Here is a 17,425-nt window from a genome sequence, read left to right as displayed (position 1 = left end):
GGAAGTGGAATGTAGAATAATGAATGAGGAGAAAGAGGCAGAGACTCTTTTACACAGGGTCACAATGAAATAGACTTTGAGTAAGTTCTGCAGTCTTAAAAGGACAGATTTGTGTAGATGGTAAAGAGCTTATGGGAGAAAGTGAACAGTTACTACCGATACACATTCATGGATTAGTGTGGCTACTACACATCGGAAAGAACCAGCGCATAGTAGGTACTGGTGTTTTGTTCTCCTCCACCTCGTCTTCTTCCTTCTCTTTCTTCTTATGCTTTTCTATTTCTCCTTCTATGTTTTTTGCTCCTCTTTCCCCTTTTCCTCACCTTCCCCTTCCTGTCCTTTTTCTGAGCGCCTTACATTTAAGGATCAAAAATCCCTGAGCTTCGCAATTCAATTAGCTGATTACTGTTCTACTATCAATTTCTGCTTGCAAGTTGGAGTGGGAAACTTCTCTGACATTAACAAATAGACGTTTCCAGGTATACAGGCCTGTTCCTAGAGAAAGATGCCACACACTTTACCCTTCTCTGCTTATAGTGCATTCAAAGTTAGTAACAGATTAGAAGCCTAGGCCTATAATCCGTGCTTTTATTACAACACTCCTTCCTGCACATACCCATTTTTTGAACCCTAACAATTTTATTCTTAAAATAACTTTTTATATGACACCAGGTTTTATAAGAAATTGGTTTGACATTAAATATTTGAAAAAAGACTTAGAATTTAGATTTCTATATACCCAGAAAGTTAGCAGGAACAAAAACTTCTAGAAACAACTTTGCTCTCTGAGCCCTTTAAGCATAAATTATTCTCTTGTGCCTCTCTCAGGTGCCATTATTAAACATGAGAGTTGTTCCTCATTCTTTCCTCTTTAAATTCCAAATAGCCCAACTCATATTTACTCTGTTTCCTTTATCTGGCCTTAATTCACTGTCTTACATGGGTTTGTTTGTGTTCTCCCATGAATTTCTGCAATAAAATCTGTTGATTACATTGCCCTTTCTATCTTCCAGTCTTTACATATTGTCAATACTTTTTAAGGAACCCTCCATCATAGTATAAATATGTATTTAATTCGCAGTCAGACGAGTTATCCATTGGGCAACTGGCCTGCCATTATGTATTTAATTCGCAATGTGACAAAATTTTCAAGGTTTTTTTGTCCCCTACTGTTTTGTTATTCAACATAGTGTATTTACCACTTAAATAAAACATTTCCCTAGAAATCATTAGATTTTAGAATTTGAAGTCTCAAGTTTGAACTCACATTTTAATAAAATCTCTAGCCAGCCTTTGTTTCTAGTTGATTTTATATGTGAAAATTTAGAAGCACTGTGCTACAGGGCAGAGCCATCATTGCTTGAACAGGCACAAGTAAGCCACTATATTCTAACCCTGTATAAATAACTTTCCTGTTTCAATTCTCATCCTCTTCCAGTCTTTATCCAACTACAGCCACGACTCTCTTAAGATGCCTCACTTCCTCCTTCTTGTCCTCCTCTTCTTCCTCCTCCTCCTCTGCCTTCTTTTTAAATGACTGCTTCACTGCACACTTGGAATGCCTTTTCAACACCCTAGCCAGACACTTGCCTACTATTACCTTTCTTAACTTCTAAGACTCACTTACATGCAAGTTTTTAAAATAATCTTCTTGGTGATATGTTACCCGTTGAGCTAAACGTGCTTCATGTTCTCAGACCATTGTAACATAATTTTTGTTATTTGTTTATATCATTCCACAATTCATTTCATATGTGTGTATCTCATCTTAGGATATGATCTCTGTCAAGACAGGGAAAGTTTCTTTCTAAAGTCACATTCGAAGTCAACCACTAACTACCTGAAGATGTGCTAGATGTGTTGGTTCATTTTTTACAGACACTAATGCCTATTTCAGTGTTGAGTAAGTAAATTCGTAGGTGAATGAAATGTTTTCTTTTAGCGCAAAAAAACATGAATGTTTATCTCTGTGTATATAAATTCACATTTGAATACTTAAGTGTATGATTACATTTATACATCCATATGTATATGTACATATAAATATATTGTATGTGATACATATTTTACAATAAATACATAGAAAAGAGTTATTATCAATGGGATAGGTAACTATTTCAGCTAAAAGATAAACAAGAGGTGAACTTATCTGTGATTATGTGGAAGGGCAGAAATAATGTGGGAACTGTTATTTCAGTTTGAGCAATGTGGGCCGGAGGGGCAAAGGTCCTCACAAACATTATAAAACCTGACTATTGAATCTCATTTATGATAAACCATCTTAACATGATCATAATTCAAGCTTCTTTCATTCAAGTGTAAAGATAGTTAGACATCAACTGGATGCTTTTATTTAACAAAAACTAAAGCAGCCAAATCTGGCTTTGAGAAAACACACATTCATCTAACTACACAGTGATTTAACATAACATGAAGCTTGGTATTGTTTTAGAAGAAAATAATCTGACTTTGTAACATATGTAAGATAAATTTACTATAAATATGCTGGGGAGTTATATAATCTTCATTATATAGTACATTTGTTCTATTAAAACATTAAAAGTGGCCAAAAGCTATTTGATGTGAAATTGACAAGTGGCTTCATTGTACCTCGGCACCTGCGAGCATCCTTGTAGACCTGACATGAGAGAATTGTTTAAGTTGCAGTAGGTCAAGGAACTACTTTTAAGGCAGGTGCCCAGAGTTTGTAATAATGAACCTGCCTAGGAAGTTACTCAGAAATTCTGCTGTTACTTTTTTTATTTGCATTTCAGAGAACAGTGTATCAGTTTCACTGAATGCTTTTATCCTGTGTAACCACTAAAAGAAACCAAAGCCACTCTAATGATTATCATCTAAGGCTCAAACAGCTCCTGTGGGTGACACAAGTCTACACAAGGGACCCTAGACACAGGTTACTTTATCTTGTGGTTAACCCTTATGTAGTTTCAGATATTTTATTGATGATATGCACAGACCCCCGAGAAAAATGACTCAGAGATATCAAATAGTTTTACAAGAAGAAAAGTAGTTAGTGGAAAATATCATTGAAGAACACTGAATTCAAGTGAAAAAGGAATATTCAAGAGTCACTTTCAAGATATCAATCATCTTATCTCCATTGGCAGCTATTTTTGGTTGTATGAAAACACACAAACATTTAAGATATTTTTAGCTGACCTCTCTCGTATTTCATGCAATTACAAACAAAGGTGGAAAGGAATTTAAATATGCTAAAATACTTCCTAAATTTTAAAAAGACTTAATTTATTTTATGTATGTGAGTACACTGTAGCTGCCTTCAGATACACTAGATAGGATATCAGATCCCATTACAGATGGTTGTGAAACACCATGTGGTGGCTGGGAATTGAACACAGGACCTCTGGACAAATAGTCAGTGCTCTTAACCACTGAGACATCTCGCCAGCCCCAACATTTAAGATTATAAAGTAATTACAACATTTCTCTATTCTCTTACCTCCTTCTAAATCTTCCCATATAGGCCTCCCTATTCTTCTTCAGTTCCTAGGCATCTTCTTTACTGTTATCACATGCTTATATATATATATATATATATATATATATATATATATATATTTATATGTGTGTGTGTGTGTATGTGTATGTGTATGTGAATGTGTATGTGTATGTGTATATGTATGTGTATGTATATATATGTATATGTTATATGTGTATGTATATATGTATATGTTATATGTGTATGTATATATGTATATGTTATATGTGTATTATGTATATGATGTATATGTGTATATATATATTATAGATGATAACTGTAAAAACAACATTAATTACTTTTACCTAGTTTCTGAATGGCACTATTTACTTTTGTGGTTATTTACTAACCAGAAACAGTTTTAACATATATCTGGAAAGAGGAACATAGTTAGAAATTTCTAGAAGTGACAGTCACCTGTGTTTCCACATCACTTTGTAGTTCAGAATGTAGTGGATGAAAACTTCCAACAAAGAATACTCACTGCAGCACAGATCATGGACAGTTTGTTTTCATTTTAAAAATAAAAGATCATTTTTAGCCCACTCTGGGTCATCTTCATTGTGGAATACAGTTCCCAAATGCAAATATTAATTACACTTAATTCGCATGTGAGAATATGTTTTAAAATCTTGGACTCCAAAGCTTAGATGATGGTATATAAATGTACACTGTGTATAATGTATAACTCTGGAGATTTAGAGATCAAAGGAATATTGGCACTTGTCTCTTCATAATGTTAAAAATACGTTGCATTTCTTAAAAGTATGAGCAGGTGAGTGAACTCAAGTTCAGGATCCCAGCTGTGGATTTAAATTCCCAAATCCAGTCATCTTTAAACTGGCCCAGTTTCCTGGTTTTTCTGAGTGCCTTCTTTTTTTAACGACAAAAGCTTCCATATGACACCGAGAGCAGAAGTTCTTGGTATTTGGGAAGTGATTTCTCACACGTATTCTCATTTAATTTTCATGGTAATCCTGTGAGGTAAATGTTATTATTTTATACTCAGAGGTGAGAATATAAGCTCTGAGGAGCCAAGTAGCATAGGAGAAGGGCTTCGCTGGGAAGTCTTGTGACATTCAGCATTTATCTTACTCCTTTACAGTATGCACAGCATCCTTGCAGCAATCTTTTAAACTTGGGGTGGCTACATTGTTATTCTATAGAAGAGAAGCTCGAATTCATAGAGGGCAAAACACAGACTAGTCCAAAGGAATAACTGATTGATTGATACTCGGGCATTCTACCTTGGATGTGGTGGCTCCTCGTGGCACTAAGTGCTTCCACTAAGTGCTGTCTGGACCGGTGTGCTGATGGAGTGAGCTGATTATATGTGTAGAGTGCTTGACAGTCACCTGCACCCACAGGGAACCAATGCCGTGTCAAGTCATAGACATGGCTTCTGTTTACTATCTTTAAATAAGTCCAGTCTGAGACTGTAGAGCCTACTTTCTTTTATTAATTTGGGTAGCAAAGTCATTAAAATGATTTGTTTTAATTTTTGAGTTTATAATCACAACTTTGATCTCTTCCTTTTTCTCTTCACAAGCTCTCTGATATACCCCTCCATGCTTCCCTTTAAATTCATGGCTTTGTTTTTTATTAATTGTTATTGTACACATATGTATATACATATATACTTCTCAGTATATAAATGCCAGCAGTTCTATCCATATGGTGTTACTTGTATATATGTTTTCAAGGCTGACCATTTGACCCTGGACGATTGGTTTGCCATTTCCTGGGAAACACTATCTCGTCCACTATTCGCTTTTCTCAGATGCCTATAGGTCTTTGTATAGGGTTGAGGCTTCATAGACTTTTTTGTCTGTCCATTTTGGCATGACCATTGGTGTCTTCCTTTTTCAAATAATGGTGTGGCAGTCATGCTGGTGAGACTTTGTGGATGTAGCTTCTGCCACAATCTCACAGAAAGTTACCTGATATCCTGTCTTTTATGATCTTTCTCTCACCTCTTCTGGAATGTTCTCTACACTTTTGTAGATATATGAACTGAGACTGGGTTCCATAACACTGCATTTTGTTTGCCTGTGGTTTCTATGCTTTCTCCAGGAGCCAAAAAACAACAAAGACTCCCATACCAGACATTAGAACGTATCCTTTGAGTTTCTGACCAGGGATATCCAAGCGTCATCCAAAGCATATAGATTATTGTTGCTGTCACTTTTGGTTGATCATAGAGTGGGGAGGTATGTTCTATTGTTGAAGACACCATGCACTTCAGAAACACTAGGACCTCTTAGATGAAAATAATGTGAGTGTCTCCTCCCTGAGTACCACTAGCTCTCATGGTAACAGAAGGTAGACAAACAGCAGCTCTAGGCCTATGAACCATGCCAGTGCCCAGCATGATACAGTAACCCTCATGGTACACCTATACTGGCAACAACAGCAGCTCGTTAGTTGGAATTAAGACCTACTCAGCAAGAGGAAAACAATGCCAGGTACAGGAAGCCTTGCTAACTACTCAGTCCTAAGGAAGTCATGAATATTGGAGGAGGATCTGCAACCATTAATTTACAAAACCAGTATAAGATCTAATAACAATCTTAAAATTTTGCCCTTCTACCAACAACTAAGTATAGTTTTCATCCCTCATCAAGAAAACAATCTCTTAAAACATGACTTTAATATAGCATTTCCAGTCTTTATACTTGTCAATTAGTCACAAACAGCACCTCTGCCAGCCTGGGTATCTGTCTCTCTATAGTATCATGGGAAGTGTCAGGAGATTCAGTTTCACCATCACTGCCCACTGAATGCTTCTTGTTCTCAGCATCCTATGGAGAAGGGCCAAACTTAATAATTGTTTCCTCAGAAACAAATCAAGCCAATGTCTTTAAAATGTTTTTCAAAATTCAAGAAAATCAAACACAACAAAACACAATAAGACCAGGAAAAAATACAGTTAGATACTTAGAAATGTGTATTTGTGACCAAAATATAAAGGGGAAAATTAATACAAGTCAAGCTTATTCTTTACATCTCCAGATAAAACAATACAGGAGATAGTCTCAAGAATACTATAATGAGACCCACTTTACTTCAGGCTCCACATTGTTTGCTTGCAATGGTTAAGCATCAGCAGTTCCTGCCTTGCTCTGTAACTGACAACTTGAGCAGGCACGACTTAATAATCACCTAAGAAGAACAAAATCCTGCAATCATGGAAAAATCACAAATATACTCTACTCAGTTATTAAGATTGTCCAGTCCTGGAGGCATGGTGGCTTATACACTCCAGCACTCAAGAGGCAGACACACTTGCATATCTCATTTGAAGGCCAGCCTGATCTACAGGGCAAATTCCAGGTCAGCCAGGGCAACTATCTCAAAAAAAGGTAAAATTCCAAATACTCCCCAGATGAAATATTCCCACTGGAATCTTCAGATAGGACATTGGCATTGGGAAAGGGTCCCTAAGTTCCTTTTTCTCTTCTCTGCTGCTTACCCAGGTTCCCCTGAAATGCTTTCTAGTCTCTGAGCTTCACACATAATGATGTTGACACTAGAAATAAAAATAAAGTGGCCAACCCTTGCAGAGTGCTGACTGTGTGTCCCAGTAGCTGGATTCTTTACTTACATTGTAACTTTGCTATACTGAGTCAAAGAGTAAGAGCGATCAGGCAACTTCAGTGGTAAAAGGAATAAATGGTAGGGCTGATTTGCTTTACTAAGGCATCTGAATCCAGATGTTTTCTCATTTGGCAAGTGTGTTGTCTTTCAGAAACTGTCTGCTTCTGAGACTCTCTGACTAGATCTAGAATATGATTGATGCATTTCATTTAGCTGGATATTTTGTAGCAATCTGTCTAGAAAGGCGTTATTTTAGCCTTCAAATGGCTTTGATTTTCTGAATGAACAGTGAGCTCCTGAAGTGCCTTCTGACTCAAGATCAATTTGCCTTCAGACTTCATTGGCTTATATTCTAGGGTCAGAGTCAGATCCATGATACTGACCTAAAGCTAAGATGGTTTTAATTATTTACCATTTGAGGACCAACTATTGTCCCTTCACTACAAGAGAAAACTCAACTTCGTCCCAAAGGAATGTCTGCCTCATTTTGCTAAGTCCCTACACATACTTATATCTATTCATATAAGGGCCTATTCACACCAAGGGCCTATTCTTCGTCATATCCCTGAAGACTGTGTGTTCTTTAGTGTCTCCTTAGAGATCTCACTTCAATCTAAGGCTTGTAAGATGGATTTCTGATGTGTTTCATCCTGTGTATATGTTTTTAAATTATAAATATTATAATGTATAATACATTAATATACTTTATTTATACTATATTTAATGCATCATAGTATATTAATATGTGAAATTAATATATAAATGTTATTATTTTGATCCTGGTAACTTGATTTTTTTCTATATAACATTTTTCTTTGAAGTTACCTGTGGTTATGGAATATAAAGATTATTTTGGATAAAAATATTTTCAAAGTTTCTTTAAATATGTTTATTACATAAATAATACATTTTGTGAGTATGCATACCTATTTTATATTTTTGTGTTAACACATAGTAATAATAATATTTATATCTATAAAAGCAATATTTGCAAGCATTTTGAGAAGAGATTGGAACTGTGAAGAATTTGGACAGTGACAATATCTATAGATAAACATACACTGACTTCTCAACTTATCCTCATGATTAGACACATATTGGTGCATTTGGGGGTTTAAAATGTGCAGGCTGTTTTTTTTACAACATGTGTCTATCTTTCTAGAAGAAAAATCTATTAGCTTTTGACATATTAGCAAGGATAGTAGACTAGGACATGATAGAAAGGTGTATGAGGATGTATAAATCAGAAAAGTACAACCAAGGAGCAAGAGACTATGATACTTCAACCTATATCAACCCACTGTAATGTAAAAGACCAAAACTTACTGGCAGTTTTCCTCCTAAAGAGATATTATTCAAGGTCAGTGTTGTGATTCTTGAATTTCAATCTACAGCTTTAAACCTGTAGGAGGATGAAAGGAAACAGAGGGGCAAATTCATCTGCAGGGAAACTTGTTATTAACTTTGACCTCAATTCTTTGTTTGTGAGCTAGTTTGGTTCTTAAAAGACTTGCCACACTATCTTTTGGTTACCACTCATACTGGTTTTCAGAGCTAAAGATATAGAAAATAGAAACCACCTGATGACATGGGATGCCATACTGTGCATATTAAGTGTACAAAAGGATTCTAATGGAGAAGAAACATTTAAAACATGAAGAAACATTTCTTAAAATTTTATTCCATCTTCATTTCTAGTGGCGGTTCCCCTAACTGTTGTCATATCTGTTTTCTTTGAGGATCCAATGAAGTGACAGATATAACGTGAGGCTGGATTTTTTCAGTAACCACGAGGAAGCAGAAGTCGCAATTAATCTGCTCTTCAGTAGTGCTTTTCTTTCTTTATTAAAAATTACCCAAACAAAAGCAAACAACATACTATTGGCATTCAATGGTACTAGGGCCTCTCAGTAAAAAGTGTACCCCTAGTAGAAAAAATATATTACACTATTGGATGAATCAGGGTTTGGAGAGAGATAATTAACCAATGCAGCACTTTCCCTGTCTTGTATCTAATACGGTTATTTTTCTACCTATCACATTTTTAAGTAATTACATAGCTCATACAACTCACATGTTTCCTGAATTTTCTTTTTTGTTATATACTTCATAAAGAAATACAATAAGTACTTAGCCATACCCTTCTCTTCCCAAGGTCTGAGAATTGTCTCAGAGAAAAGGTTTAGGTTTGAGAGTTTGAGTAAGAATAGAAGGCATGTGTATATTTTGGACACAGCAAGGAAGTTTTATATATGTAGTCAGTAATTTTGACAGCATGTGCAATACCTGTGTAAGCTTTAGCCAGACAGCAATTCTCACATGGAGCAGGGAGAGCTGTGGACAATGTCCCATCCCTTGTTTTACAAGATGGCTTCTGGGAGAAGAAGAAAAAGCTTTCAATAAAGGTGATAGCTAACCATATTCCAGAGGATGGTCACATAAGCTAAGAATATTTTAGCAACAGCAATTGAACTTGAGAGATTTAAAAAGCAAACTACAAGAGCCCCTCCCTCTCCATCACTCAAAATCAAAGAGACCATAAAGTTGGGTGAATAAGGAAGTAGAGATGTGTCTGGAAAAAGTTAGATGAAAGAACACTAAATATAACAAAATTCATTGTATCTTATTATTTCAAAGAATCAATTAAACATCTTTTTAAAAAATCAAGTACAGATCATGCAGCTTATAGAATTGCTTTAAACCCTCAATCAATTCTCTTTTCTTCCTTTCTTCCTTTCTTCCTTCCTTCTTTCCTTCCTTCCTTCCTTCCTTCCTTTCTTCCTTTTTTCCTTCCTTCTTTCCTTCCTTCCATTTTTCCTTCCTTCTTTCCTTCCTTCCTTCCTTCCTTTTTTTCCTTCCTTCTTTTCTTCACAAATGCTGCCTCACTCCTGGTCACCCCACCACACCCACCTCACAGAGACCCTCCCTCCATTCTTTCTCCCCTTCTCTTCTGGAGGGTAGCCTCCCCTTGAGAGCTCCCTGACCCTGGCATGTCCAGGATCTGCAGGATTAGCACATTCTCTCCCACTGAGGCCAGACAAGGCATCTCTGCTCTGGGAAGGATACCACAGTCAGGCTAGAGCTTTAGGGAGAGCCTCCTCCCCTCCAGTTGTTGTAGAAACCACATGGAGACTGAGCTTCTTGTTAGCTCAAAAATAGCATTTTAGTAATCTTAGTTCAAAACCTTAGACAGACTGACGACAGACAGACACATGTACACACACAATTTTTTCTAATGTATTCAAAATAGTAATTATATTTTAGGGTCTGTCCTTATATGCCATGGTTATCTGAAGTGTATCAATATTCACCGTTGATAATGTTATTGCTAATTAGTCATGGTAATAGCCTTGCTTTATGCTCTTGACTACCAAGACCAACTAATGACAGCAGGCGTATGTCCAAGCTTAGCATAAAATTGTGGTCATCTGAAAACTTAATACTGTCCCTTGTGGGTTGTGCCAGCTCTGCACATTATGTTTTGATTTAAGCAAGAAAACTGAACTAGAGATTGATGATATGAATTCATTTTTACAGTGACTTTATCCAAATTCATTCCTACAGAATTTCAGAGCTTACGGCTGCCTTGAAAGTAAATCACCTCAATAAAGATTGCTTGGAAATATTTTAAAATTCACTGAAACATACATGCTCAAATATTTGCATTATGAGAGCATAGAAATCAGTAAAACAGCTTTTCATTCAGCTAAATCAGAAATGTTAGGGAGGTTGATAAGATCAAAACAGATTGTATGATAACATCCCATAAGCCTAATGGAACTGAGGGCAAAGAAAAACAAAGAAGACAGAAGCAGATTCTTGTAGAAGGAGTGTACATGGGCCAGATTCTTAGTATGGACTGGTTGTCCTCTTCCCTAGCAGGACAAGGCTTTGGTAAATTGATTCGCTTCTTTCAGACTCTGATATCTATATAATTATATTGTAATTTCTATTGATATTAATTTTATTCATTGTGGTTACTAGTAATTATCTAATATGTCCAAACCAACCCTTGAAAACTAAGTGGCTTAATAAATCATATCTGTGGTTTTATAACAGTTATTAATATTACGGAATGCTTACATCCTCACATCAAGTATACAATGAGAGGTATACAAGATGTCCTATTAGAACCTTGCTCCTCTTAGGACTAAACATTATTGCAGACTGAAATAGTGCTGTCAGTTAAAGGACCACTTGATTCCTTCCTAAAAGGGTAATTTAGTTTACAGGATGAAAGTATGAAAATGTTAATTAGAGATAAATTACTTAAGCAGGAAGAAGAGTCTTAGGAATGGTTTAAAATGTCAGACTGCTGGTTCTTTGAGCAAATTGTTTCATTTTGCTGAAGTTCTGCCACTAATGAGGCAGGAAAGGCCTCTATAATCTAAACTATTCACCTCTAAATTCTTGAGTTCCAGGAAACACCCTGGAGAGAATCCCACTACTAGTTTTGTTCAGGAGGGGTTACAGGTGAGTCTCTGACTCCACTGCAGACATAGGAAGGTACAGAGCCTGTTGGTGTTGATTTCAGAGTAACTGTGCATCAGGAGTAGCAGAGGGTCCTGTTTCCTGTTGGGGTCTAGAAGGGCAACTGCTAAGTTATCTTAGTGTCAGATTCCTAGTCCCCAGAATAATGAGGCAAAGTTCAGGATATTTCTTCAGGTGTTAATAAGAATAGAAGTATGCAGGGTATTTTCTGTAAGACTTTATCAAAAATCTCTCAGATGATTTTTCAATACTTTTAACTATAGTAATCAGGTTAATGATTATAAATGTGCCACCTAATATTTGTTGATTTATGTAATATATATAAAATAATTTAGTTCTCATTTATTTCTAGCAAAACCAAGGCAAATGCCCAGCCCAGAACTGTTCGGTGGAAGCCCCTGCCTGGATGCCTGTCCACCACTGTACTGTAAGTTGCTTTAAAACTGATAATAACAAAAGAAAGATGTTGCTTTATTTTAAAATAATCTTCTGGGATGAGATAGAATATGGTCTAAAATTCTAGAGTAGAGAAAACATTTTGTTAAGAAAAAATGCCTTTTCAGACAGCAGTGTATTATAAAGTCACCATGATTAAGGAATCTTTGAGTCAGGAAAATTTGCAAAGTACTTCTCCAAATGCGGTATTGATGAGTTAGATTGGCATGGTCATTAAAATGAATATATTTGCACATGCATTTTTCCAAATAGCTGCGTATTCAGCACTACTTGATTTTGAGATGCACTGGAGAAGGTACTTTTACTTTATCATTGTTTTGTTGACTGTTAATCGTGACAAATAAATGGACTTACAATTTCCAAGTCTTCCTGTGATAATAATAGAGTCCACATTTGTGTGGCCTCTTCTGAGAATTATTCAAGTGCCTTTGAAATAGGCAGGCACTCTGTTATTATCCCTGGGTTGCAGATAGAAGACTTAACCACATAGGGAGCAAGAATAACACATCAATCCAATCTTAGAGCTGGCAAGAGATGCCACATCCCCTACCTCTCTTTCTACACGCTTGCTCTATTACACTGTGCAGCGAGGTCAATGAAAGAACGCCTGATGTGTGTGATAGTCTCTTACCCATATACTGCCTGATAGAGATGACAATCACACCTCTGGGAATTACCTTTGCTAGAGCTGACACTTTGCTGGGCATGAAATAATGTGTGCGGCGTGGACAAGAAATCAGAAAGCTACTTTAGGGCATTTTTCTCATTTGACCATCTCTGTAGGAGATCTAGAAGTGATGTATGGAGTCTGCTAAATACTTGCATCTATTGTTGAGGGGAAAGCCGTTCAAAGGGGCCTCCTGATTGCCATGCCAGGCCTTAGATGGTGTTGTAAAGGCTTAGGGAAGGCTCTTTCTCCTTCAGATCATGTAAAGGACTGTTTCCTTCCTTGTGTTTGTAGTATGAGGAGGGAAGGGAAGATGGGATCACCTTTAGTCATGGAGATGACAAAGCTAAATTTTGGAGGAATTCCTGCTGCGCAGAAGCAGTCTCAACTTGTCAGAGGCTTAAAAAAATTAAAATGTGGCACTGTTGTGAGCAGATGGCTGGAGGGTTGTGTGCACAGGGACGCTGGCCGCCAGGGAGAACATGAGTGGCCATAGTTTCAATTCTTTGTCAGTCACTCCTTTTATTGTGTCCTCAATGACATTTTCTCTCAATTACTGGTCCATATGTCTGTTTATTCATGGAGACTACAAGCTTTTCGGGATCCTAATATGCAAATGCCTAAGTAAGTCCTTTTTTTCAAGGAAGTTTCCGATGCCTGAGACTCAGACCCGAATCTATTGTATGTTGGTAGCTTTAATAAGTGCTGTGTTTGATTGTGGGCTTTGGTAAGCATTTTGTTTTTTCACTCAGATATTTATTTACAAAGGGGAATAATTCTGCTATGTGGCCATTTTTAGTTTTCATCCTGGAATTAAAAAACGTACAGATGACTCTTCTACTGGGATACTGGTGTTTTACACTTGGATTGTTATTGAAATCAGCAGTATTTGACATTAGATGGGATCTTTTGTCCATTTCCTTTCACAGAGTTCATCACATAAAATGTATGCTTTGAGAAATTTATCTTTATACTAGATAAAAATTAGTAATCCCATAAATTTATGCAAATTTATGGTGATGCAATCATTAACTAAGTAGTGTCCATTTTCTTTTAATCTTTAATAGTGTTCCTGCTCTATCAGATATAGTTAGATGTTACCCGTGTGTAGCACCAAAAGAAAATTTTTGATCTGATGTCCAAAATAAAGGAACCCTGGCAACATATTTTTAGAATATGGTCTTTGGGGTTACTGAAAATAGTTTTTTTTTTTTTTCCTTTAGTCGTACTCTTAGGAACCAGAAGATTCCAGATTAGGTCTTTCTATTGTAGGATCTTAAGAACCCAGATGTCCTTCAGTAGATGAATGGATACAAAAATTGTGGTATATTTACACAACGGAGTACTACTCAGCTATTAGAAACAATGACTTTATAAAACTCCTAAGAAAATGGATGCATCTAGAGAATATCATCCTGAGTGAGGTAACCCAGTCACAAAAGAACAGACATAATATGCAGTTACTGATAATTGGTTACTAACCCCAGAAAGCTCTGAACACTCCAGAAACAACTCACAGGCCATGTGAAGCTCAAGAAAAACAAAGGTCATATAATGAAAACCTCAGTCCTTCTTTGGCAAAAAATAAATGTGTAGCACCCTCTCAGAGTGTGGTGCACCTGGACATTAAATCATTAATAACCCAAGCGCTAAGAATATTGCCTATTGGCAATTTTTGGTACTCAAAGATCCTTTTGCTTAATCTATATCCACCAAGAAAACTGTTTCCATGTTTCGTTCTGTCCTACATGTACTTTATGCTTATGGTAATTAGTGGGATTTCAATGTATGCTATCAAACCTCTAAAAGAATTAAGTACTGATGAAAAAATTCATATAGTGCTATGCCAAAATGCCTTTAAAAATTTATATATGTATCCCTCTTTTTTTAAAATAAAGTCATAGGAGAGAGAGAGAGGGAGGGAGGGAGGGAGGGAGGGAGAGAGAGAGAGGGAGGGAGGGAGGGAGAGAGAGAGAGAGAGAGAGAGAGAGAGAGAGAGAGAGAGAGAGAGAGAGAGAGAGAGAAATACATAGAGTACATTTTAAGACTCTTTCTATAGACCATGAGCCACTCTTGCTGACACTAAAATCTAATTCCTACTTGTGTCTACATGAAAGGCTTAGAAACTAAATGTGGCTTCTGATGTGAGATTGAGAACTACTGTCTTGCTAAATTACCCTTGTCATTATTTACAGGTAATAATATTCCCTAGTGAGGAAGGTACCTTCTAGAAGATCAATCCAGTGCAAAATGATTTTTGTCTCTGCAGGTAACTGCTGAAACCACAGAGGTAGCTTCCAATGGCCACGCTTGGAGTGTTTGAGCCTGCCCTACTTACTACTAAGCCATTTCCTTGGCAGATACTAAAATTAACAGAGATAAATGGATTCTTGCTTTTGAGAATCTACTCTTTGTCTTAAGGATATACAAGACTGGAGGGCATTGCTATTGACTCAGAATCAACACTTTAGGAAGTGCTTTGTGAACTTTAGTTGCTGAGACTCTTGGAACTGACCATTCTAGGGTCTTCCTTACTCAGACATCTGACTGTGAAGAGGTCCTAATGATCAATAGACTGACATACGTTTCAGTTCAAAACTTTCCCATCAAATGATTGGTTGTATTTTTATTGGGGATTTGCTTGCTGTTTTACTTAGGTTTAGAGAAAAGAAAGTCATCATCAGCAACATTTACTGAGACTCTAAATCCCATTCGCCAAAGTTAATGCTTTATGTCTCAGACAGAGATTCCAGAAAGCTGAGATTAAAATTTTTATAAGTCTATTAATTTCACTGATCTGATTCTTTGCAAAAGTTAGTTGTATAAAAAAAAAATCACCAAAGACGAACTTGACAACCATGTATTTCATGATAGTGAAAAATATGGGTATCTAACTATATCATGAGCTCACACAGTTATGTAACAAAATCTGCAAGTAGGTAAAGGAGTTTTGGCATTAATTTTCATTTTGTTATCTCTGAGGAAAAAGAGAAATTCATAACTTCATGTTTTTAAGATGTCTCAACTGTCTCAAATCCTCTGAGACTGAACCAGGTTATAAATAAATTAATACAGTCTTACATAATAAATGAATAGTCTACTATCTTTATATATTTCTTTGGGTGCCGTTGATTCTCTGCTAAATTCATTACCCATTGTGCTAGAGATTTGGGGGGTTCTATTCTTCAGTGACTATAATTGAGTTTTATTATTTTATGTGGAGATATGTGAGTCTACATATGTGTATTTGCCTCGTTTCAGTTAAGATCCACATTATTTATTACTAGTTCTGCTAAGAAGTTGTCCGATTTGCAACTGGCTCTCATTACACTTATATCCTGCTTTGAAGACAGATGGCTTTTATCTCTGCCCAATATCTGCCTGGATATTTTGTCTCTTTATTTCTTATTTTTATTGTTTCTGTACTTCATTACCTGTACAGTAGAAGATCTCAGATGATTCTTTCTAGTCACATTTCTTTCAGTCCAGACTATAATTTTCAGCTTTGGGCTGAACCCAAAGAGGTTTTTTTAAACCCTACTCATTATACAGCCACTCAGGTACAATTTTAACGCTAGAATAATTACCATGCTTGCTAGTAAGGAGAATGGCGATTTATCTCTTGTGTATAGGTACATGTAAGGCTTCAGTGAGCGCTGGAGCAAACTCCTTCTTACCCCACAGTTTATGTTTCAGTTTGTATGGTCGTGAGTAAGATAGCAGTGGGTCTCTGCTACTTTTAAGCAGTTGAGAAAATGTGCATGTGTTTTGGGGCTCAGATGAAACAGGGTTATGTGCAAAAGATGAACCTGGCTAGAAGTTAGCACTTGGCATGTGGCAATTAAGAACATTGAACTTAATGAATTTCAGGGAAGTTGGGTAGCATTTTAAGGCATTTCTATAGACGACTTCATATGGGTGTACCACGTGTATGCACTTTAATCTATGAGGAATGAATACCCCCGGTCAAACTTTGATGATTTGACTTTCCCTAGATGTGACTTAGAGGTGGCTGTAATATGTGATCGGACAAATCAAGAATAACTAATGATACAGGACCCAACTACAAAAATTGTGTCTACACATTTATGTTATTTACTGCAACTTAAAAAATAATGTTAAGAGAAGACTTTTTAAAAGAAATTGAAAATAACTTCCCTGCTACTAGGGAACTTATCAAAGATACTGCCATATCTATATATTGTTATATATTATGCATGTTATTTGTAGTTAATCTGTTGAATTATTTTTAAAAATTATGTATTTGAAAATTAGAATATTGTTTCCCAGTACATGAAAATTTGGTTGTTCTCTTACTTAGCACATGTTATGAGTTATAATAGACCTTTGGATTTCTCAATTGATGACTGGAAACAATATTTGTCAATAATACATATATTTTGTATCTCATTATATAACAAAATAAGCTATACATTTTCTTCCTCCACTGTTTCCTTTCTTAATTTTACAGCCCAACTGATGTCACTTAACTTTGCATAGAGCGACATACTCAGCCTGGCTCAGAAACTCATATCCATCATAAAATCACATTGTATCTGCTTTCTGGGAGTTTTCAGAGTTTCCATGAGGACAGAACCACTGTGGCCCGTCTGCTGGGAAATTAGACCCATGATGGCTTTGATGAATATTGCCTTTCCAAAACCTGGGCACCATTTCTATGTTTAGGGCACAGT

General features: G+C 36.3%; 1 protein-coding gene across 5 annotated transcripts in view; it reads left to right on the top strand.

Moving 5' to 3' along the window:
- Positions 1–17,425, top strand: part of DLG2 (discs large MAGUK scaffold protein 2) — a gene marked incomplete at both ends in the record, with an annotated part of 1,874,976 nt that overhangs the window by 388,297 nt on the left and 1,469,254 nt on the right. For 3 of the 5 annotated variants that reach the window (XM_080912637.1, XM_080912636.1, XM_080912634.1), the window contains one exon: positions 11,961–12,035. The exons of the other annotated variants lie outside the window; for them this stretch is intronic. In XM_080912637.1, the coding sequence (XP_080768763.1) occupies positions 11,961–12,035 (75 nt within the window). The remainder of the gene's footprint in view (positions 1–11,960; positions 12,036–17,425) is intronic. 5 annotated transcript variants of the gene reach the window in all.

This window comes from Micromys minutus (genome assembly GCF_963924665.1).
Source record: "Micromys minutus genome assembly, chromosome: 2".
Taxonomy (NCBI): domain Eukaryota; kingdom Metazoa; phylum Chordata; class Mammalia; order Rodentia; family Muridae; genus Micromys; species Micromys minutus.
This window is presented reverse-complemented; position numbering and strand designations above follow the sequence as displayed.